The following is a 25463-nucleotide window of genomic DNA, read 5'->3' as shown; positions in this document are numbered from 1 at the left end:
AATTTATTTGGCTATTTTTATGGCAATTTATGGATCCAAGTGTGAGCTTCCCCATCCCCGTCTCCCGATCTACCTCTCAGTGCTTTTTTTGTTCTTTTATGTTTTCCTTCATCCTTCTCTTTTTTTTCTATTCTTCTCCCTCACTCACTGTGCTGGATGACTCTGAGGTTTCCCCCGGCGCGGGAAGAGGGTGCTGTGGCTATCAGCACTTCCTCTTGCATCAGCTCCTTTCCGGGACAGCTGGTTTCCCGCGTCGGCGCCTTTGGAGCGCAGATCTCACCTCTCCTTCCGGGATGGGCGGGCTCTGCGCTCTGACGGCGGATGATCTGATTGGCCCACCCCAGATGCCTCTGCGCATGCGTCGGCGTCCAATGGACGCCTTATCTTCTGGCAGCTCCTGCACAGATTTGCAGAGACTGCCCTGTCTCAGCACAGACAGACAGGTATGAACTTCTTACAAACCTTTTGCAACTGGGAACTCCTCCAATATACAGTATCCCTATTTACTTGCATGCTATACTGCACTGGTTCACTAGAAGATCGGATATGACACATTATCACCTGGTTTGTTACTGAATTATTCGCCTTAAATTCTCCTTCTATCATCTATATTTGGGCTTCCTTACTTCACAGTGTCCCTGCCTATCAAATTTGATGGCACATACCTTGTGGCCAAATTGTTAGGAGCTACAAGGAGTATATTCCATATCAATGTATATGCTGTGTGGCTGAGACAATATGCATATATATACAGTATACTATGACTGCATGGTATGTATTAATATATACTTTTATACGGATAAAAATACTATATGTGACAACGTAAACTCTTCGGAAGATGGCTTTATATGCTTTGTCAAAACCACACAGCATACAGCACTATCGTTTTCGTCTACCAACTTGGTTCCTTATTTGTAACCTTCTAACTTTCCCCTTATACATGCACCAGCATTAATTCCTTCACCTACTCTCCTTGGAATATCTCGCATCTTTGTGCTGGATGTTTCTCACCCTGCACACACACCTACTTTGGTGTTTCTATTCATGCCACTTATCGCTTTCAATTTTATTTCTTACTCGTTTGGTTTGCTCATATGAAGACACAGTCAGACCCTAAAAAGATTCCTCCTCCTTCTACTTAGATATTCATACTCCATGATACTTCAGTCAGTGAACTGACATCCATACTTTACCTCGTCTGACCCTCTGTCACCACACTCATTCAACTTTTACAGGTAATATGTTTGTCCTAAACCAATTGATGAATAGCTCATGCATCTACATTTACTATTCAACTGTTTCCCTTACATTGCTTTTTACTCAATTAGGTTGATTATATCCACCCATACAAATTAACAAGGTTCCTTTTGGAGTGGTCCCTGCTGGTTAGGCTAAGATCATCGTGGCACCCCCGTTGACTTCCAGTGCAACTACTCTTCTTACTTTTTCTCACATTTGCCCTTGATGGGTTCTATTGGAACGGGGCATTCCTCTTTTATCGGTAACCTTTTACCGTTTTAACGACAGTTCATTCCAATCTCCTATGAAGACTTCGAGGGTAGGTATCTACTATCGGAATATCTGTTAGATAAAACTGCTTTATATATATTTTTTCCATATCCTATCAAGGTTTTTAATCTTTACAGGCACATTGAGTGTTTGGAACTCTGGTGGACCCCTGAAGGGTTTGATACCCGAAACGCGTAGGGTCATTTTCCGGTTCACTCCACCATGTGTACCCGAGTGTCTTCAATGTTGACTGGTATATGAGCTGTCATTGCATGTAACTTTTAACTAGCCCTTGTTTATGTATAATTGCGGTATATATAATTTTGTATGTCTCTTTCTTGTATAATAAAGTTTACCATTTATTGTGAACAACAGTGCCTAGTGGCATTCATAGTCCCACACCTTTGGGGATTTTCTGTATACATATACTTATAATTTATGACACATTGATTTATATTTATAGCACTAGTTGTAGCAGTGCTGACACATATATTTTTTAAGATAACATTCCACTTCTTTACCTTAAAAAACTCTTTGGTTGCTTTTGCAGTATGCTTCGGGTCATTGTCCATCTGCCCTGTGAAGCGCCGTCCAATGAGTTCTGAAGCATTTGGCTGAATATGAGCAGATAATATTGCCCAAAACACTTCAGAATTCATCCTGCTGCTTTTGGCCCCAGTCACATCATCAATAAATACAAGAGTAATAATATGAGTATTGCAGTGCTTGAACAGTTAAAAATATATATCCGTCAGTCCCAGAAGACCAAACGATAGGACACAGAACACTGGATCAGAGTGGCTCCCTGGATAAAATCTGTCTGATGTCACATCAACACAACAAGATGTCATCAATGAATCGCTTGTAAAATACAAGCGATCCTTGATCCACACAAGAAATGACATCCTTTTCCCAGTAAGCCATGAATAAATTGGCTAAACTGGGTGCAAATATAGCCCCCATTGCCACGCCCTTCTGCTGTAAAAAGAAGGTCTTGTTGAACCAACAATAGTTGTGTTTCATGGCAAATAATAACAGGTCAAGGGTACATGTTTTCTGTAGAGAGGGGATCGATCCATCCAAATCCAAATAGTACCTTACTGCCGACATCCCATCCTCATGCTTGATGTTCGTATATAATGAGGTGATGTCGGCAGTAACAAGAAACATCCCTTGCCTAAAATCCACATTTTTTAATTCATTGAGAACATGCTTGGTGTCTCCCAAATAGGCTGGTGTCCCAACAACCAAAGTTGCAGAAAGGAGTCAATATACTCCCCAACTTTGGCTGTGAGTGACCCAATTCCACAAATAATTGGACTTCTCATCTGAGGATTACTATCACATGTAACATCAGACAGATTTTATTCAGGGAGCCACTCTGATCCAGTGTTCTGTGTCATATCATTTGGTCTTCTGGGACTGCCGGATATATTTTATAACTGCTGCAATACTCATATTATTACTCATTATAAGGATTTGTGTGCTTTTTATTGCTGGCTGCTGGAAGTGGTGCGCTGATATTTTGGAATATATTTTTGTCTATAGGATTCACGGATTTAGATCAAGCTGCAGACTTTTTGGTGTATATTTTATTTGTGAAAGTGACAAAAACAAAGTGAGAGCTATACATGTGGTCTGGAAGCAAATAAATGTATAAAGGTAAATATGAAAGTCCCCCTGCAGGGGGGTGTGGTGATAATAATAACAATTGCAAACACTGAACAATGACGTGTTGAAATTATAGATCTATAGTCAAACACAAAAATTATACACCCAAACCAAAATAATGGGGCACAGAAACCCTCTCTTAGGGTCTAGTGAAGTCCACAAAAATTGTCCCACAACACAATGACCAAGAACCTGGAGTTCTCGGTAAACAAAAATGATGTGATCTTCAAGTGATGAAGTGAGATCTTGTGATAATTATTCACAACCACACGTGTTGGATATATGTATGAGAGTCCCACCACCTTAACGGCTTGCTTCTTACCAGCAGAAATATTTAATAATGGCAAAAAACACAGCTAATCTCCCGAGTAATGATTCCCTGTGCAGTGGGAGGAATAGTGTGCCTCTTCACACTTGGTGGAAAAGAAACCAAATAGCCTCTTACCAAATGAATGTAGCTTAGAAGCCAGTTTCTCCCCCTTTCGGGTCCCCCCAATATATCACAGTGGATCAGCACTCAGGTCCCTTGTCGGTGATCTCGAATGGATTCCTATGCTCCTTTATCTCGTCTCCCATACGGAATACATGGCACCAGCAATCTGCTAGATTTTGAAGAGGCAAGAGCTGGGTGTGAAACGCGTCACCTGCCTTCTGTGTCCCATGTCCTGGTGATAGTCTGAACACAGCGGTAGTGTAGATCATGTGTTGTGCTCAGACCTGAGCTGTGTCCACTCAGTTCCCTGTAGATTGCTCAGCTTGTCAGTATTGCACTTGCTGGGGGGGTGAAGGCAGTTTCTGAAACTGCCTTCACCCCCCAGCAAGTGCAATACTGACAAGCTGAGCAATAGGGATGGCCTTGCGGTTCGCCCGGCGGTCGGTTTGCGGCAAACTTTGCTCGTTCGCAGTCCACCGATTTTGCTAACATATGGCGTTGTTTGCATTAGTTTACATTGGGGAGAACTTTGACCCATGACACAGCCATCAGGTGGAACAGGACAACCAATTGAAACATTTCAGCACTTGGACATACCCCCTACCTTATAAATAGACCTGACCTGGCGGCCATTTCACATTCTGCTTTTTGTCAGTGTAGGTAGAGGTCTGCTGTGTGCACCAGGGACAGATTGTCAATGACACAAATCAATCTGTTAAGGTCCACAAAAGTCCTTTTAAGGGCTGGTATTTGGTATAGGTGTACTGTCTCTTTTGTCAGTGTAGGGAGAGGTTTGCTGTGTGCACCAGGGACAGATTGTCAGTGACACAAATCGTTGTGTTAAGGTCCACAAAAGTCCTTTTAAGGACTGGTATTTGGTATAGGTGTACTATTCTTTGGTGTGCAGTGCACTATATAGGGGTGTAATACACTTATAATATACTTTCTAATATAGAAAGAATATTATAGTGGATTTGTATTGTGCACTGTGCAGCATTGTGACTGGTGTGGTGAGCGTTTCTGCAGCAATAGTACTACTACAAACAGTGACAAAAGCACTTTTAAAAAAGTATTATAACTGATGTGATAGACCAATGCCCCCCCCCCCCCAATACCACATATTGAAGTGGGGTCTTATCTGAGTATACTTTTATAAGTGTATTTGTGTCCTTCAAAAATATTGCCTCTTTTGCTGCGTTAACTTTGCTGCACACAGTGCCAAACTTACTGGCCAGTTTTTTGTACAAATGGTGTGATAGACCAGTGGCCCCCCAATACCACATATTGAAGTGGGGTGTTATCTGAGTATATTTTTATAAGTGTATTTGTGTCCTGCAAAAATATTGCCTCTTTTTCTGCGTTAACTGTGCTACACACAGTGACAACAGTTACTGGCCAATTTTTTGTAGAGTTGGTGTTATAGTCCAGTGGCCCCACAAAACCACAGATTGAAGCGGGGTGTTATATACCTTCTTCCACATATACTGTGCTTCTCTAGAGACTTTTGTCACGGGGTAATTTAAAAAAATTACAGGCAGAGGAAGAGGCAGGCCCTTACACAGGGGTGGTAGGGGTAGGGCAGGAGCAGTAGGCCGGAGCCAAAGTGTGAAGTTTCAGAAGGTGCGTTCGATTACGTCAAAGGACGCACTAGACTTGGTGGAGTGGCTCATTCAGTCTTCCTCTTCTGCACCCTCCTCATCCTCTCTATCTGCACCCCTCTTCACTCTCTGCTGTGTGCACCCCCAAAGACACCACCACCAATACCACCACCATATACCCTCCGCTTGAGTCACTGGAATATTTTTCCGATCCATCACAAGACATTTGCGATGCGCAGCCATTCTTGGCATTGGATCAGGAAGAGGAGGTAGCAACAGCCGCCACTCAGCAGTCTGCCAAAAGTACCCAGATCAGCCCAAGGAGGTTGGTCCCCGCTGTTGCTGCATACTCCGAGATATCTAATGTTAGTGGTGGGGAAGGTGACGTCGATGATGACGTGTCTATGGACGTCACGTGGGTGCCCACAAGAGAGGAAGAGGAGGGGAGTTCAGAGGGAGAGACGGACCAGCAGATAGGGAGGAGAAGCAGGCAGAAGTTACATTGCACAGGAGGGACATAGCAGACTGCTAACGTATCAGGAGCGAGCTATCAACCATGTACGGTCACATCTGGCGCTCCCAGGATGCCGCCACATGGCTCCGCAGTGTGGGCTTTTGTTAATGTGTCCGCTGCTAACAGTGTTGCCATCTGCAGCCTTTGCAGTCAACGCATAAGTCGCAGTAAGCCCAACACTCACCTAGGGACGACTGCCTTAAGAAGGCACCTGGACTCCCATCACCAACGCCGTCAGAACCCACAAAGCCACACTCCAGGCTCTCACTATTCAGCCTCTTCTCCTTCTCCTCTCTCCTCACAGTTGTCCTCCACTCCACCTTCCATCATGCCGTCCTCACGTTGTTCTGGAAAAAGGCAGGCTTCCGTGGCCCAAATGTTGGAGTGTAAAAAAATGATGCCAGATAACCCTCTTGCCCAACGGTTGACTGCTGGCTTGTCGGAACTGATAGCCTGCCAACTACTGCCATATCAACTGGTGGACTCGGAGGCCTTTCGGAAATTTGTGGCCATTGAAACACCACAATGGAAGGTCCCAGGAAGGAAATATTTCTCGCAGAAGGGCATTCCAGAGCTGTATGGCCATGTTCAGCGGCAAGTGAATGTATCTCTGGCACACAGTTTCGGTGCCAAGATACATCTGACCACAGACACATGGTCTAGAAAAAACGGGTAGTGAAGGTATATAACTTTTACTGCCCACTGGGTGAACCTTCTGACGGTCGTCAAGCATGTAAGCCGTGGCACCCGAGTAGATTTGATTTTACTGCCACGGATTGCATGCAGGCCTGCCTCTTCTTCTCCTCCTCCTACTCCATCCTCCCTCTCCTCCTCGGCTGACTCCTCCTTTTCCACTGCTACCGTCTCTTCTGCTGCGCCGCCCAAGATCCCCAGAACCTATTCCACATGCCAGGTGAGACGTTGCCATGCTGTGCTGCGTCTGTTGTGCCTGGAAGCCAAGAGCCACACTGGTCCTGCACTCCTTTCAGCTTTGCGTTCACAGGCAGATTAGTGGCTGACACTGCTCAATTGGTTGGTACCAATTACAGTTGGTAAAGTGGTGTGCGACAACACTGTCAATCTGCTGAGTGCGCTGAAACAGGGCAAAATTACACACGTGCCATGCATGACACACGTTCTGAACTTGGTTGTGCAGCGATTCGTTGCCAAATACCCTGGAGTCCAGGGCGTCTTGCAGCAGGCCAGGAAAATCTCAGGCCATTTCAGAAGATCTTACACAGCCATGGCTCGCCTTGCTGACATTCAGCGGCGACACAACCTGCCTGTCAGGCATCTTATTTGTGACTACCCGACGCGGTGGAACTCAACGTTGTATATGCTTGATAGGCTGCTCCAGCAGAAACGTGCAGTTGACGACTACCTGTACGAACTCTGCGGCAGGACAGGTTCTGGGGAGCTTTGTTTTTTTTTCACTTCGCCAGTGGCTGCTTATACGCCACACATGCAGACTTCTGCGGCCATTCAATGAGAGCACCCAACTGGTCAGTCACGGCAAGGGCGCCATCAGTGATATCATACCTTACGCCTTCTTTCTGGAGCGTGCATTGCGGTGTGTCATTGATCAAGCCGTCGAGGGGCAGGAGCAGGAAGATGAGGAAGTCGCAATGTTGGATGAATTCCCAAGGGGTGCTACTCCATCTGAGACAAGTCAACAACAGGAGTCTGAAGAGGAGTCAGAGGAGGATGGTGCCGGGGTGGATGAGGAGGAGCAAGAAGAGCATGCTTTAAACCTTTCTGGGATCCCTGGTGTTGTCCGTGGATGGGGGGAGGAGAACGAGGATGACATTATCCTGAGCACTGAGACCGGTATTCACTATTGCCCTGGTGTCACAAACTCTGACCAAGTGGGCCAAGCTGTTATGCCGTGACCTGGAGGGGAAGCAGCACCCCCTGCCTTGGCTGAGCTGGCGGACCAGTTGGTCCAGGGGCTGCAGTTTATCTGTGATGCCTCTTGAATGTAGCTCCCCTAGTCGCTAGGCTCTGTTTCGGCAGTGGTTCTTCTGCATATTTTTTGGCTCAAATGCTGGTCTGCGGACGAGACTTCTAAAAAGGTCTTGACTGATCGTCCTTTTCAAGGAGATCTCCTGTCTGGAGCTACCCTTTATGACATCATTAAGGGTCTCACAGGGGGGAAAAGTACCTTTCTTCCGCAGGCTAGTAAGGACAAGGACCCTCATTGTAGACCATCTTTCTCGGCCTATAAGAAGTTTTTTCATCCCTCAGGGGTGACTGAGAAGGGATCAAAGCCTTTCAGGGCCTCCTCTGGTAGATCCAAGTGAACTTAGTCTGGCAAGTTGAGAGAGGGCTTCTCCAGACCCGCGGACAAGGCTCCTTCAGCATGAAGGTGCACACTTACCTTTTAGTGGTCCTTATATATATATATATATATATATATATATATATATATATATATATAGGCACATCAGCACTTTATATCTGCACCTGTTGTTTAATTGCACAAATATAGACACTCAGTCACTTTATTTATTTTTTTCACTGTAAATTTGTAACACCAACAGTCTCTCATTTGTTTTGGAATTTTTATACATTGTTTATTTATGCACAGTTTACATTTCTTTGTGTCTTAGAGTGAATATATTTATCCTACCTACATTAGGTCCTTCTAGGTTTAACCGTTATATACACCCCAGGAAGTTTTTTTCCTTCTTTCCTTATACACATTTTTGGCAGCGCCATTCACCTCCCCAATTTTTCCCATTCCTTACTGTACACTTCTGTGAACAGTTTTAGAGGTAGACAGCAGCCTATCTTCCATCTATAGACTGAATCCTTATCCTAAGCACGGATCTATCTCTTTCCTTTACATTCCAATATGTGTCTGTCACCAGCGCTTCCTCTTCCACTTTGCCATGGGAGAGGAGCATTATCCGTTTGTGGGGTTACCCTTTGGTCGCTCTTCAGGTCTTCATGAAATTGTTGGTCGCGGTGCTAGCATTTTTACATCAGCAGGGGATATCGCTACTGGGCTTCTTGGACGACCTACTTCTGTGAGCGGAGTCTCCTACTGCTCTGGTGGAAAACCTGGAGATCACCCTACAAACTCTGAGGGAGTTCAGCTGGATTCTGAATTTTCAGAAGTCTGCTCTGGTTCTGTCCACTAAGCTGGACTATCTGGGTCTGACTCTGGACTCGGCCTTAGCCAGAGTGCTCCTTCCTCTGGACAAACTCCAGAAACTGCAGGTTGTGTCAAGATGAAAATATATTGAGGACTCTTAAAGACTTATATATTATGTATTCATGTATCAGTATAGCAGTCTAGAGTCCCCTTTTAATCCCTGAATATATTTAAACATCATAGTTTTAGAAATTCAGTCTTTAGTCTAATTAAGTTGTCTTTATTATGAATATGTGTCAACTATAACATGAGATGTCCGGCCAAGAGAACTTCCCTAACTTTCCGGAATAACAGATAAACAAACATATATTGGCTTAGATAATGATAGTTCCAGTAACCGGCCATTAATTGCATATTATCCATCATTTTTAATTGTCATACACCCTTCCTGCTCCTAGAGCAAGATGACCAAGAACTTTGCTAAATAATCAACAAAGGCTGTATTATGGCTGTTATTGAAATATTGTGTAATCTTGTATGACTATGTTTTTGGACCTATGCCCGCCATAGGTTTTACTGTGATAAATCTCTATAAAAGCATGTATCAAAAATGTATAAGGCATCACATTCTCTATTTCTGTATGAGATGTGGTCCTTGCGCATGTAATCTCAGTAAAGCTTACCTGAACAGATGAAAACCTGATTGGCGTAGATTATTTCATGGCTCAAACTTAACATTTGAACTTAACATGAATTTAACAGTTGCAATTCGTCTCCTGCTGTCCAGCAGATGTCATCCCTCCAGACTTGCATGCGGGTGCTGGGCCTGATGGTGTCTACCTTCAAGGGGGTTCTGTTTGCACAGTTCCATACGAGGTCCCTGCAAAGGGAGATTCTGGGCAAATGGGGCAAGAATCCGCAGTCTCCGGACAGTTAGATCTGGCTGACCCAGGTAATGAAAGAGTCGCTAATATGGTGGCTTTGTTCTCCGGCCCTTCGGCTGGGCAAATTCTTCCTCCTTTTGTATTGGACAGTGGTCACCACGGATGCCAGTCTGTCCAGGTAGGGAGGCGACCTCAGCAAAAACTCTGCTCAGGGGGTCTGGACACTGGAAGAGTCCAGACTACTGATCAAAGTCCTGGAACTGTGAGTGATCAGACCGTGCCTGCAATATTTGGACGGATCTTCTTCAGGGATGTCCAGTTCGCATTCAATGAGACAACGCCATGGCCGTGGCTTATGTCAATCTCCAGGGGGGGCACGAGATGTGTCCTGACGGCTTCACATTCTGGGGTTTGGAAAACTGGAAGGCGGATTACCTCAGTCGGCAGGTGTTGAACTAAGGGGAGTAGTCGCTTCATCCGGAGGTGTTTTATCAGTTGTGTCTCCAGTGGGGCACCCCCAAAGTGGATCTGTTGGCATCTCAGCTCAACAGAAAGGTGCAGAAGTTTGTGGCACGGTCAACGGATCCTCTGGCGGACGCCACAGACGCACTGGTGGCCCCATGGGGTCGGTATCACCTGATTTATGCTTTCCCTCCTCTCGAACTTCTGCCAAGACTTCAAGCAGGATCGAGGCAAAAGGGAATTTTGATCATCATAGTGGCCCGAGACTGGCCTTTCCGGGCTCGGTACGCCGGACTGGTGCGGCTGGTTGCTGACGTTCCTTTGAGGCTTCCTCTCAAGGAGGATCTGCTGTCCCAAGGGCCAATCTTCTATCCTGCTTTACAGTCACTGGCTTTGATGGCTTGGCTGTTAAATGCCAGGTGCTGAAGGATAGAGGTTTGTCTGAGTCGGTGATTCCAACTTTGTTAAAAGCTAAGAAATCTACTTCAGTGCGCATGCGCAAGAGCTCCGCTATGGCCGCATAGCAGTGAAGCTCCCGCCTCCGCCCGGCCGTATCGCTCACCATCCGACCAGCAGCCAGCACACCGACAGACCCCAACCACCTTAGGGGGGAGAGGATCTCCCGAGGCACCCCCAGGTACCGCTATTGCCCAGTTTAGGGCATCAGGGGCCACAATAAGGTGCAGCCTAATTTCGGGCCTAGCATTGCAGCGAGCTTCCGCCGCGGCCCGGCCTCATCCACTGCCATCCTCTCGGCATCCAGGATAAGGAGGAAAGCTGAGTTCCCAGGACACCCCTAGGGACAATTATTTTGCATTTTAAGGCCACGGGAACCCCGATCCTGCCCTCTTCTCTCTCTGGCCTCACTTCCCAAGATGGCGGCCACACCTCAGTTCCTCAGGCAGCCCGACCCGCTTCCTGGGTCCCCCCAGCTATCCCCCCTCTTATCCCTCCATGTTCTGCCTCAGGGGACACCTCCATTCCACATTGCAAGCTCTCAGGGCTCCCCAGCTTCAACTACATCTAACTAATGCCCCCTATGGACTCAGCCACAGCCTCACTTCAGGCCAGGGACCCCCCACCATCTTATCCCACGGACATGCCTTTTGACTCCAACTTTATGATGCTAAAATTTTCTGAAATGCTTGACAGAGGCCTCTCCATTACAGCTGCTAGAATCACCTCAGAAATCAAAGCAGATTTAATGAATCTAGGCACCAGGATTGAGGCCATTGAATCAAAAGTGGACACGTCAAGTAACCCGGATTAACCAGAACACTGACAGGATCCAGGAATTACACTCTCAATTGGACTCAGCGCTTACAAAAATGAATGATTTAGAGAACAGGGCAAGGAGATATAACTTCAGAATCAGAGGGCTGCCAGAATCTTTCACTGACACTACTGACACAGTCAAAGCTCTCATAAAAATGCTGACACCCTACATTCCCTCACACAAGCTGGAATTGGACAGAGCCCACAGAGCTCTGGGTCCCCCCCGCTCGGATGGACTACCCAGGGACATTGTTGTAAAACCCCACTACTACTCCATTAAGGAGGAAGTGATGAAAAAGGCCCGTGCCACTGCTCAGCTTTCTTTCCAGGACCACCCTATTCAAATTGTTGCTGATTTATCGCCATTTACCATGCAAAGACGCAGATCTCTCAAACCCCTGCTGTCTGTTCTCTCTCAAAAGGAGATAAAATATTGGTGGCTTTTTCCCTTCAATCTGAAGTTCTCCAACCAAAACAAATGCTGCACATTCTCCAACATCTCTGATGGTGAAAAAATTCTCTTGGATCTACATCTGCTCTCCAAAGCTCCAGCCTCCCCACCTCCACAGGAAACTCCTTCTGGATCAACTGAACGACAGATGCCCACAAGTCCTATTGCACCTCTTTGGCAAAAGTCCAAGCACAAGCGCTCCAAGGACTCCAAGCGACCGGGATGAACTGTTTTCTCACAGGCTGACCCCTGCCAAAGGAACTCTGCAAGTGTAGGGCCAGTGTGTCCATTTTAACCCTGAGCAGCTGTCCTGGTTCTGGGAGGTTCTCCACCCATTCCTCCCCGGTCTACTCTGCTTATTTCACCACTAATTTTTTGAACACAGAGCTTCCCCCCTGCCCCCTTCTTTTTTTTTTTTGTTTTTGTCCCCCTGGTGTAAGTCACAACAAAATCCTTGGCTTATCTAGCCACAGCCTCCCTGCCTTCCTGTCAGCCGTGTCCTTAAAGGCCGGAGACTCTTCAACCGGAATCATGGTTGCCTTGTTCAATGTGGAATCCGGAGTGTCCACCTCCAGTGGAACAGTCCACATTTTAAGAAGGGACACCTCATAGGGGTACCGCATAGCAAATCGCTCAGGGACCACTAGGGGACGTTTTGGTCAGTCCCACTCTTTAGCGACAATTCTGTCAAAATAGGAGGGGGAAAAGAAACAACTTTGCCACTCTGGATGGCTTGTAAGTGCCAAAGGGAACCGACGCTTCTGTCACAGCTTCAGCTGCTTCCTCCATCTTTAAGGTCTTGCGCACAGATACAATCAGTGAGTCCACCAGCGCCTTTTCGTGTGCGGCTATAGGAGTGGAGGAATCCTCCTCACTATCTGAGAACTGCGTGTGGTCCCAGACCCAGCAGAGTGACCCACGTCCGCGGCCAAATCAGATTCAGGATCTTAGGAGACAGATGAGGCAGGGGAAGGGGCAGGGGAAGGTGGAGGGCGCTTTTTGCTAGCCCACCACCTAAACACCGGTTCCACTTGGGACACAAGAGACTCCAGGACCGCTGTCAGTGCATCAATGGATGGTTGGGACCGAAGGGCGACGCAGGCTCTGAGAGGGCATCAGGTAGGGAATTATGCTCCAAAGACTCCATAAGTCAATAGGGGGACCCCACAAAAAAAGGTGTAAAAACACTGCTAATGGACACCCCCACCGCTCCTGCAGCACCACCCGGTTGCCAGTAACAGAGCACCAATCGATCCTCAGCAAAAAGGGAGAGGACCCCACCAGACTCCCCACCCAGAAGAAAATGGCACAGGCAGGAAGGGGGGCCCTGGCAGGAGCTCACACTAAGTACGCCCCCAAAGCTGATTGCCAGTGGCGCACCCTCCCCCCCCCCACATTCCATCGCCAGCACAGCACCCTGCCCCTACCCCAGGAGGTGGACCAAAAACACACCACAGCCACAGCATAAGTGGAGGGGGGGCAAGATGGCCCACAGGGACCACAAAACCAATGAGGGGGGTGCCCAATGGGAAGGAGGGGGACCCAGGGGTCCAACTGTCTTCCATGGAGGGGCCCATGTCCACCCCAAAATCCTCCAGGGGGAGAGGGGGGACAGTTACTTACCATACCAGTAACCAGGTGGGCACCTCTTCAGACAGAACCTCCTCTCCATCAAAAAGGGAGGGGGGGTGTTGGCCAGGAGAAACGCTGCGACTCGGGCCGAGACCCGGTCATATGTGAGCTCGCGAGGCATTTAACTCACAGGTCAGTCCCTGTCCAGAGGGCCGACCTAGTGCGGGGCTGCACGCGCTTGCTGGCCAGACTGGGGTGACCACTGGATCTAGATTATCCAGCCCATTGTCCAGTCTGGCAGTTGATTGTAGATCTCACAGGAAAAAAATACAGGAGAAAAAAAAGACTATCTAAAAGGGAAAAAATTTCCAGGACCAGAGATCCCAGCAAGGAACTAGGTCTTTACTCCTGACTAGGCAGAAAAAATACCTATAGCAGAGAGAGGGAGTATACCCTGCTGGGACTGCCCATAGCTGAAGCCAGACTTTTTTACTGTCTAATCTCCTACTCCTGTAGAGGGCAATATAACCCAATGGTTAAAAAGCTCGGGAGCTGTGTCCGTCAATGAACAAAAGAGAAATCCAAATTTTTGCCAACTTACCAACCAGTTTGTTTCCTGGTATGCGCTGAGGGGCACTCACGTTCATATTTGACATATTTCAGCATTTCTGGGCTGAAAATGGTAGCTACTTTGGTTTATTTACTCTTAAGGCCTGATCCTGCTGTTGCTCAACCACCGTCCCTTAGATCTCACGAAAACCCAATCGAGACTTTCTGTACAAATTATGATGGCTTCTAAGGAAACGATAACAAGGATCTGGAAAACCCTGTCGATTGTATTGAGATTTTAAAATTACACAAGCAATGATACATAGTAAAATTGAGGCTACAATAATGAATAAAATCCCTAAACATCTCAAAGTTTGGCAGACCTGGGCGGACCATTTTCTCCCATTGGGCTTTGACTCCTCACTCCTGGAGCTGTAACTTTCCTGGTAATCGCACAACTGGATGGATGATTTCCTGTCCTGCTTTGCGCCAGTGGCCTCACTTTTTCCCCTCTGTTCTCTTCTCCCTCTCTTCTTGTTTTCCTCCTTCTTGCCATTGTCTTAACGGAAAATAATTAGGGTTCTCCAAGCGTATTTACTTGATCGTTGGAAAGTTAGTATTATATTTTACTATCTGTATTGTATTAAAGCTGAAACTTGAATACTTTGGCCACCTACTGCGAAGAGAAGACTCATTGGAAAAGACCCTGATGCTAGGAAACATGGAAGTTAGGCAAGGCAAGGGAGGACAAAAAAGCCTGGCACGCTATAGTTCATGAGGTCACGAAGAGTTGGACAAGACTAAACGACTGAACAACAACATCATCATCTGTATTGTACTATATTAGCAATGTTTTTTGGGGCCTCATTGTTCCCCTAACTCATACCTCTTATAGATGATGGATGGATCTATGTGATTCACAGTATAAGAAGCTGTCTATTTAACTAGACAATAACCCATTTCTTTAAACTTTCAACCTAATTGTGGTCTTGTATGTTTTGCAATCTCCTTTCAATAAAGATATAGGAACAAGAAAACAATTGCTGGCCCCCGATACAAAGTTTCCCAGCTATTGCCTAACATTTTCCCCCAGTTACCTTTCTTTCAGAAGTTTTGGTGAAGAATTCCTAACAAAGACATGTTGAGAGACCAAAGATTCAGCTGCTGGAAGCTGGAAAAAAAAAAAAGGAAAGCACCATTACACAAGTCTTGAATAAAGAAGCTGATTATCTCTTCAAACAAAAAATGCATTCTTCATTGGTGGCATTAGGCATCCCTATTTTGTACACAGGTCCTCTAAATGCTACTATAATATCTGTATAATCCTATACTTTGTCTAACGTTAAACAGATGGTTTCCGTCAATGCTTGCTGCAAGCATAAATTGTTTCTTTACAAGAAGACGACACAGCTGTAATACTCACTTTTAATTTGGCATTTTCCTATATACTCAGTGTTTTATCTATGTGTCCTCAAAGAACAGATCTATGTTGTTTTAAAGCCATTGTTTCAAAATTTTTGTGACTCTTACTGATTGACCTGGTACTAATAGAGTGGCACAAGGCCAATGTGGTGCCCAAATTAAAAAGTATTCCACAATTAACTACAGGCCAGTAACCTGAAACCTACAGGCCAAGACACAGTATAGTGAAGGCAGAAAAAAGACCAAAGTGTTTATCGAGTCTCCCCCTCCCTTTTTATATATATATATATATATATATATATATATATATATATACACACACACACACACACACACACTGATCCAAAAAAGTAAAGGAACACTGGAGCAGGCAGAGCTTGATAGCCATGCGCTCCAGGACATTTATCGGTAAGGATGTTTCCTCCGTCGACCACACACCCTTGACACAAAGATTGTCCAGCACTCCACCCCAGCCCAACAGGCTGGCATCTGTGGTGACCACCGTCCACAACAGCGGCAGAAAGGACCTGCCCTGGCTCAGAGCGGGCGACAGAAGCCACCACGAGAGGTCCGACCTTGTGAGACGGCTTAAACATATCATTCTGTCCAAGGACTGCGGGTCCTTGTTCCACTTGACAAGAATCTCTTTTTGTAGAGGCTTTGTGTGAACTTGAGCAAATGGGACCACCTCGAAGGTCGACACCATCAGCCCCAGGGACTTCATACACGTCCGCAGGGAGGAGAAATTGTTGTCCATCAGCAACCTTATCTCGCCCTGCAATGTCTGGAGTTTTTCCTCGGGAAGCAAGACCCTCGTCTGAGAGGAGTCCAAGATCATTCCCAAGTAGCTCAGACGCACTGACGGGGTCAGCGCAGACTTCTGGAAGTTGATGGTTCACCCGAACTCCTGAAGTGTCCGGACCGTGAATGCCAGGTCGTCCGAAAGGTTGGCAGGAGAGCTTGCTCTCAACAGGAGATCGTCCAAACACCGAGGATTGCAATCCCCTTTTTGCTCAGCAAAGCCAGCACCAGGGCCAAAACCTTGGTGTAGACTCTGGGAGCGGAAGCTAGACCAAAGGGTAATGCCACAAATTGAAAGTGCTCCTCCGCCACTGTGAAACTGAGATAACGCGGATGACCCTCGAAGATAGGGATGTGCAGATCCGCGACCTTTAAATCGATGGAGGCCAAAAAACCCCCCTGATTTAGAGATGCCACCACCGACCGAACGGATTCCATGCGGAACTTCTGCACCAGCACAAAGCGGTTCAGCGATTTGAGGTCCAGAATCAGACACACCTTGCCCTCCTTTCTGTTTGAGTAAAAACCCTGAAACCTGTCCCGCTGGGGAACCAGGACGATTATGCCCTGTGCAAGGAGATCCTGCACTGCCCCCCTGAGATCCCTCAGTAGATTTGGAGACAGACGGAGATTGGATGGAAAGAACCTGTCTGCTGGGCGAGACCGAAATTTGATCTTGTACCCTGAACGAATCAGTTTGTGAACCCACGTGTCTTTAATCAGAGACGTCCAGGGTTCCCGAAAGTAACGCAGACATCCCCCACCCCTGAAACTGGTGAGGTCGCCCCTTCACGCAGAGGAGGACTTGGCCGCTGAACCGGACTGGCCAGCCTTGGGCTTACCCGAACAAGCCTTCTTGTTCCCTCCGGAGGCTCTAAACGGTTTGCCTTTTTCTTGCGCCCCTGAGGCACGAAAAAAAGCCCCCTGTGAGCCTTTAAGGAAGGCCCCCGCTTACCCCAAGGCGCCTTACCTTGTGAGGATTGGGGGAGAAGAGTACTCTTACACCCCCTTAGACCCTTGATTAACTCATCCATAGAGTCACCAAACAGGCGTTCCCCCTAAAAAGGGGATGATCCGTTAAGGTCTTCCCAGAAGCCTGGTCAGCCGACCAGCTCTTCAGCCATACCATGTGGCCTATGGCAATCCCCACCGCAGACACTCTGGCAACCACATGAGCCGCGTCCAGGGCCACATCACACAGGTAAACCAAGGCCTGGGCCATCTGATCCGTGAGCTCAATTAGAGTCGGGGGAACCGACTCAGCATTCAAGTTACCCCGAAGTACCTTGACCCATTCCGTAACCGTCTGGGAAACCAAGACTAACGCGAATACAGGATTGAGAATCGATCCAGCCACCTGCACTTGTCGGCGGGATCGATTCTCAAACCTGTAAAGGGAATTCAACCACCTGTCCATCAGGTCCTTAAACACAGGGGAGTCTTCCACCGGGACCACAGTAGATTTGTTCAACCGGTTAACAGTGTGATCCACCTTAGGTGACACCGTCCAAAGATTTGAAACTGAGTCAGCGAAAGGGTTACGGCGCTGAAAACACTTAGGCACCACTAGCACGTGCTTAACGAGTCGCCACTGCTCATTCACAATATTATGAAAATCCTCGGGACAAGGAAACACCTGACCCGACTTCTGACTGTGTGGGCTCATCATCCAGTTGCAATGTTTCCCTGACTGAACGAATCAGTGCTTCCACCAGAACGCGTTTCCGTGCCCCAGCCGAGGAGGACACATCCTCCTCACCATCAGACTGCGAGGACAGAGATCAGGAATGGGGGTGTCTGTGGCGACCATATCAGGCTCTGAATAAGAAGACTGAGAAGGCATCAGCCGTTTCTGGGTAGTGACTTGTTTCATCACAAGATCCACCTTTGACGCCAGAGTTTCTAATGCGGCAGATAGAGACACCAGAGATGGCAATCCACAAGGTCCGCATGCACAAATAAAATCAGAAAGGAAATTTTCGACTTGGGACTCCATTTTGCGGTAAAAGAAAAAAAAATGAGTGCACCGCTACTTTAAATCGTGATCCACACCGATATACCGCGCTATATCCGGAGTACCCCTTTAAAGGTTGGCAAGAGCAAAGTTTTCCCGAGGAATGCCCAAAGGACCAATACCCTTTACTTAACCACCGCAGATTGTCCAGGAAGCAGCTGCTCTGCAGTCAGTCTTTCAGCAAGAGAAACGTCTGACAGGAAGTGACACATGAGGCCGAACTCCGCCTGTGTAGCCTCAGGCTACAAAAAAATGGTGCCAATAGAAAAGGTATAGGAAGCCAAGGGAAAATGCAGCTGCCCTTACACAGAGCGGCCTATGCCCACACCTAAGATTGTGGCCAAAATGGCGCCAAACGCTCAGGAAACCCAGGCATGAGGCCACCGCAGGAGGTCTGCTACAGGGACACGGGGGGGGGGGGGGCATTGCATCACTCACCATACCATTGACTGGGTGGGCTCCGCTCCGACACAGCTCGCCTTCCACCCTGAGTGGGGGTGCTGTCAGCCAAGAGGGGTACGCTGCAACACAGGCCGTTCCAGGTCGATGCGTCCCAGCGAGACATCCACTCGCAGGCTCGTCCCCATCCACCGGGGCTCCGTCATGGCTAGGCCTGGGCGGACCACAACCTGCTCATGCTCGCTGGCCAGGCTGTCGCTTGTAGTTCACCAGCAGGATCCTCCTGACACTAGCTAGCGATAGAGAGTAAAGAGAAATAAACAAATATTCTCAAAGAAAAAAAAAAACTGAGACCGAAGTCCCAGCAGGGAACCTAGGTCCTACTACTAAACTAGGCAGCAAGAAACTGATTTGAGAGCACAGTGTGTCTGGGGTTATGTTGTAAGGGACAGCCACTAAAGGCGTGTTGAATGAAAACTTTTCACTGCCTAGTCTACTCCTGTAGATGGCGCATAACCCAATAGTGAAGAAAAAATTGAGAGCTGCGTCTATCAGAGGACGATAGAGAAATATCATGCTAGATATCAATACTGATATGGACTGGGTAATGTGTTGGGAACAAAAGGGCTGAATTCAAAGACACCCCAAAAATAAAAGTGAAAAAATGATGCAGCAGGCTAGTCAATTTTGCAAAAATTTTGTTGCAGCAACTCAAAATGGTACTCGGTAGTTGGCCCCCACGTGTTTGTATGCATTCCTGACAACATCTGGGCATGCTCCTAATGAGACACGAGGTGTTCTGGGGTATTTCCTCCTAGATCTGAGCCAGGGCATCACTAAGCTCCTGAACAGATTGAGGTGCAACCCAGCAGTGTCAGATGGACCAAAGCATAATATCCCAGAGGTGTACTATTGCATTTGAGTCAGGCGAGCATGGGGGCCATACAATGTTATCAATTGCTTCATCCTCCAGGAACTGGCTGCATACTCTCACCACATGAAGCCAGGCATTGTCGTGCACCAGGAGGAATCCAGGACCCACTGCACCAGGGCAGAGTCTGACAATGGGTCCAAGGATTTCATCCTGATACCTTATTAAAGTCAGAATGCATTGTCTAGCCTGTAGAGGTCTGTGCATCCCTCCATGGATATGACTCCCCAGACCCACCACCAAACTGGTCATGCTGAACAACGTTTTAGGCAGCATAATGTTCTCCATGGCTTTTCCAGACCCTTTCATGTCTGTTACATGTGGTCAGGGTAAACCTGCTCTTGGTAAAAAAAAATAGAAAAAGAAAGTGTGCAGGATATATAAATAAATAAAGTAAAGCTGCAAACCTTTGATCCAGTGGAAAATAATCATAAATAAAACAGCAAGTGCGCTAAACTTTTGTGACTATACCAAATTAATGGTGTCCCCCTTGTGAATTTCCAACTATTCACTGTGATAGTGCTAGTTGTGAGGAAATGTGATCTATCTGATATCGCTGTTAACCTTACATAAGGAGCAGTATCATATATCAAATAAATTAACTCAATTGTCATAACATGTTCTTATCATTGAATAATGGCAGCAAATAGTGAATGTGTACAAACAAACATTTCATATGATGAACATAATAAAAGTGCAAAAGTCCATAAGATCAATGGTGCATTTCAACGGATTCCAAGTGATATCCAGTGACAAAAACACAGCAACTAATTGTGCAGTGACACCCACCACCTTAGCTGGACTAGCCCCTTACCGGAGCAGAGAAATATAAGGACATATAAGTATATATATAAGGTTGCACAACCCGCAGACAGGAAGTGGGAGAAGCAAGCAAGCAGCAGCGAGCGAGCAACTGGAGGAGTGTGTGTGGAGGAGAGCGTGGAAGAGAGCCGGGTGACACGTGCGGGGGAGCCGCACTAGGTCACCAGAAGCCGGCGCGGGTGCAGGGGACCGGGACAGAGAGACCGGGACAGAGAGCGGCGGGACCGGGACTAAGAGCAGCGGGACCAGGACGTGAGGGACCGGGACTGTAAGCCACGGCGGTAGACAGCGGAGCGGCGGAGAACGGACACCGCACAGTATTGAGGAGGTGAGGTTCACGGAAGCAGGGGAGGAGGAGCAGCGGCGACTGGTGAGTATCTCTCTGCAGCTGTGTGACGGTGCTTTGGGACCTGTGACTGACGGACTGACAGACCAACCTGTGACTGACTGACCATAGGGATCTGTGACTGACTGACCTTGCTTGCGACCGTCAGCGACTGACAGACTGCCCTGCGACTGACGGACTGCCCTGCGACTGACAGACTGCCCTGCGACTGACAGACTGCCCTGCGACTGACAGACTGCTCTGCGACTGACAGACTGCTCTGCGACTGACAGACTGTTCTGCGACTGACAGACTGTTCTGCGACTGACAGACTGTTCTGCGACCGACAGACTGTTCTGCGACCGACAGACTGTTCTGCGACCGACAGACTGTTCTGCGACCGACAGACGGTGCTCTGCGACTGACCGGCGCTCTTGACTGATCGACCGGGAGTATTTTAGAGACTGGTGAGTATCTTAGCGACTAGTGAGCATCTTGCGACTGGTTAGCATCTTGCGAGGGTTAGCATCTTGCGACTGGTGAGTATATTTGCAACTGGTGTGTATCGGGTGAGTATCTTTGCGACTGGTGAGTATCTTGCGACTGGTGAGTATCTTTAAGACTGGTGAGTATCTTTGCGACTGGTGAGTATCTTTGCGACTGGTGAGTATCTTTGCGACTGGTGAGTATCCTTGCGACTGGTGAGTATCTTTGCGACTGGTGAGTATCTTGCGACTGGTGAGTATCTTTGCGTCTGTTGGATCTTTGCGACTGGTGAGTATCTTAGTGACTGGTTAGTATATTAGCGACTGGTGAGGACCCCAGGTTTAGTACCAGGGGAGACAGAGGTAGTGTAGGTAAGGAAGAGCAGGTCGTTAATATATCCCCATAGAGTAGTGGGTAATAATGTCCGACAGGATTGCGGATGCCACTCAGTGCACTTCTTGCTGCATGTATGCGTTCCTTGATGAACCATTCGAGGGCGAATACTGCTGTGCAAGATGTGAGCGACTTGTTGCTCTGGTAGACCAGATCCCGGACCTAGAGAACACAGTGGCAACACTGCGTGGCATCAACAACCTGGAAAGGAGCTTGGACATTACCTATCAGGCGCTGGCAGGGGCCAGCATAGAGGAGGAAGGAGTAGAGGAGACGCAAGCAGCAGAGGTACGCAGCTGGGTGACTGTTAGGAATGTTAGGGGGAGGAGAGTCAGGGAGGCCAGTCCTGAGTTGGTACACCCTAACAAACCTGCCGAGTTGCAGGTTGAGGGGGATATCAACTCAGGGGTGGCAGTGCTGGAGCATGCGCCCTCCCCTAGCTGCCAGGGGAGGGACGGCTCCAGGAAGAAGGGGGGCCGTAACTCAGGAAAGGTTAGAAAGGTTGTGGTAGTGGGGGACTCAATTATCAAGAGGACAGAGAGGGCAATCTGTAAAAAAGATCTTGTGAACCGAACAGTTTGTTGTTTACCGGGCGCCCGCGTTCGGCATATCGCAGATCTGGCAGACAGATTGTTGTGCGGGGCTGGGGATGACCCAGCGGTCATGGTGCATGTGGGCACTAATGACAAAGTTAAAGGTAGGTGGAGGATCCTTAAGAACGATTTCAGGGACTTAGGAAAGAGATTGAGGAAAAGGACCTCCAAGGTGGTTTTCTCTGAAATACTGCCTGTACCTCGAGCCACACAGGAGAGGCAGAAGGAGATTAGGGAACTTAACAAGTGGCTGAGGAATTGGTGTAGGAAGGAGGGGTTTGGGTTCCTGGAGAACTGGGCTGACTTCTCAGTCGGCTACCGGCTCTTTAGTAAGGATGGGCTGCACCTTAATGGGGACGGTACAGCTCTTTTGGGGAGAAAGATGGCCACCAAGTTGGAGGGGCTTTTAAACTAGGAGACGGGGGGGAGGGCTCAGAAGTAGAGTCAGTCAGGAGGGAGCAGAGGACAGAAGGCAGCTGTAGTGTCAGCAGCGACAGTAGGTCCACAATGTCAATTGGCAGGTCTGTGTGGGAAAATCTCAGACCAAACAGGAATAAACATAACCGCCAATTGCGCTTAACTTCCGTAAAACTAAGAGGGGTATATGCTAATGCCAGGAGCCTAACTAATAAAATGGATGAGTTGGAAATGTTAGTACATGAGGAGGACATAGACCTTGTGGGAATAACAGAAACTTGGTTCGACCCCTCACATGACTGGCTGGCCAATATCCAAGGTATCAGCAGTAATCAGCACGGGTTTACAAATGGGCGTTCTTGTCAAACCAATCTCTTAACATTCTACGAGGAGGTGAGCTGTGAGATTGATAGGGGGAGACCAGTGGATGCGGTGTACTTGGATTTCGCTAAGGCGTTTGATACAGTTCCCCACAAGCGCTTAATTTATAAAATAAGGTCTGCAGGTATCGATAGCAGGGTTTGCTCTTGGATACGGAACTGGCTTAAAAGGCGTGTCCAAAGGGTAGTAATAAACAGCGCATACTCAACTGGTCTGAGGTGGTAAGCGGGGTCCCCCAAGGCTCAGTCTTGGGACCAACCTTGTTCAATTTATTCATAAACAACATTGAGGTCGGGATCAGTAGTTCGATATCAGTTTTTGCAGATGACACAAAATTGGCCAGGGCAATAACTTCACAACATGAAGCAGATATCCTACAGAATGACCTGGACAAAATTACAGAGTGGGCAACGACATGGCAAATGAGGTTTAACGTGGAGAAGTGTAAGGTTTTGCACTTGGGGACTAAAAACATAAAAACACAATACACGTTAGGAGGGGAACCCTTAGGGGAATCAAAAATGGAGAAGGATCTGGGAGTCTTGGTTGATGATAGATTAGGAAACAGCATGCAATGTCAAGCAGCAGCTGCCAAAGCCAGCAGAACATTAGCATGCATAAAGAAAGGGATGCATTCCAGAGATAAGACTATAATCCTTCCACTTTATAAAACTCTGGTCCGACCACATCTGGAGTATTCTGCCCAGTTCTGGTCGCCAGTCCTCAGGAGGGATGTGTTGGAGCTGGAGAGAGTCCAGAGAAGGGCAACTAAACTAATTAGGGGATTGGAGGACCTTGACTATGAAGAGCGTCTACAATCGCTCGATTTATTCTCCCTGGAGAAGAGACGTCTGAGGGGGGACATGATAGCAATTTATAAATATCTTAATGGGGATCCCAGCTTAGAAAAAAAGCTGTTCATTCAAAGAGATTGCATGAGGACTCGAGGGCATACAATGCGATTAGAGGAGAAGCGTTTTAACCTCAGGCAATGCGGGGGTTCTTTACTGTTAGGGCAACAAGATTGTGGAATTCTCTACCACAAGAGGTGGTTTCTGCGGGTAGTATGGTGGCTTTCAAAAGACTCTTAGACTTACATCTCAAGGATCAGAACATTCAGGGGTATGTGAGATGATTACAGCCACACACACCTACACAGGTTGAACTAGATGGACTATTGTCTTTATTCAACCTCGCCTACTATGTAACTATATATATATATATATATATATATATATATATATATATATATATATAGACACTGTTATCCAGGTGAGAGATACCATGCTCAGGTGAAAATTGGGTAAAAGATGGAAGGACTCCTCTTATACAGAGGAGGATGTGCCTCTTACCAGACAGCCAATACATATGAGCTTGCTTAAGAGGCTCCCCTGGGGATAGGTATCTTCTTATGTGGTTGGCCAATACCTGGATCAGTCCCTCTTGGTACCGATAGCAATGGTCCTCACGGATTGTCATGCAAAAAGAAATCGAGCAATAGTGCAATACGTTCTGAACTATTTATTAAAAGCGAAAAGGATGCACTTACATTTGGTGACTTAAAGCGGGAGACAGGAACCAAGGGATCGTGAAGCCGCGGCCGCCTGAGGAGCGCCACACCGTCACGTTCCTGCGACGCGGTCCGCACTGCAGGCGGCCACGGCTTCACGTCTGTGTTTTTGTCACTGGATATCACTTGGAATCCGTTGAAATGCACCATTGATCTTATGGACTTTTGCACTTTTATTATGTTCATCATATGAGAGGTTTGTTTGTACACATTCACTATTTGTTGTCATTATTCAATGATAAGAACATGTTATGACAATTGAGTTTATTTGATATATAAACCTGCTCTTATCTGTGAAAAGCACAGGCCATCAGTGGCGGACCTGCCAATTCTGGTGTTCAATGGCAAATGCCAATTGAGCTCCACGGTGCCGGCCAGTGAGCACAGGGCACACTAGAGGATGTCGGGCCCTCAGGCCACCCTAATGAACTCTGTTTGGTCAGAGACATTCACACCAGTGGCCTGCTGGAGGTCATTTTGAAGTGCACTGTCAGTGCTCATCCTGTTCCTCCCTGCACAAAGGAGCAGATACCGGTCCTGCTGATGGGTTAAGGACCTTCGACGGTCCTGTCTAGCTCTCTTATATAAACTGCCTGTTTCCTGAAATCTCCTCCATGCTCTTGAGACTGCTGGGAGACACTGCAAACCTTCTGGCAATGGCACGTATTGATGTGCCATCCTTGAAGAGTTGGACTGCCTGTCCAACCTCTATAGGGTCCAGGTCTTATGCTACCAGTAGTGACACTGACCCAGCCAAATGCCATCTATTGCATCTATGAGTGCTGCAAAGTCTGCGGCATCGGGTGGAGAGGAGGGCTGGCGCTCTGTCTGCGTGGCCATGCTGGAGGAAATGGCGGCCGTCAGCGGGTCTTCCAGCAAGGCCAAACCAGATGA

The 25463-nt window shown here is 47.5% G+C and overlaps 1 protein-coding gene across 2 annotated transcripts in view; it reads right to left on the bottom strand.

Moving 5' to 3' along the window:
- The window catches only part of LOC309545901 (zinc finger CCCH domain-containing protein 11A-like), a 761634-nt gene that overhangs the window by 16140 nt on the left and 720031 nt on the right, over positions 1-25463 (bottom strand). For both annotated transcript variants that reach the window (XM_082245323.1, XM_082245324.1), the window contains one exon: positions 15113-15186. In XM_082245323.1, the coding sequence (XP_082101449.1) occupies positions 15113-15186 (74 nt within the window). The remainder of the gene's footprint in view (positions 1-15112; positions 15187-25463) is intronic.

This window comes from Pelophylax lessonae (genome assembly GCF_965119305.1).
Source record: "Pelophylax lessonae genome assembly, chromosome: 2".
NCBI classification, from domain to species: domain Eukaryota; kingdom Metazoa; phylum Chordata; class Amphibia; order Anura; family Ranidae; genus Pelophylax; species Pelophylax lessonae.
Note: the sequence above shows the minus strand (reverse complement) of the source record. Positions and strands in the feature narration are given on the sequence as shown.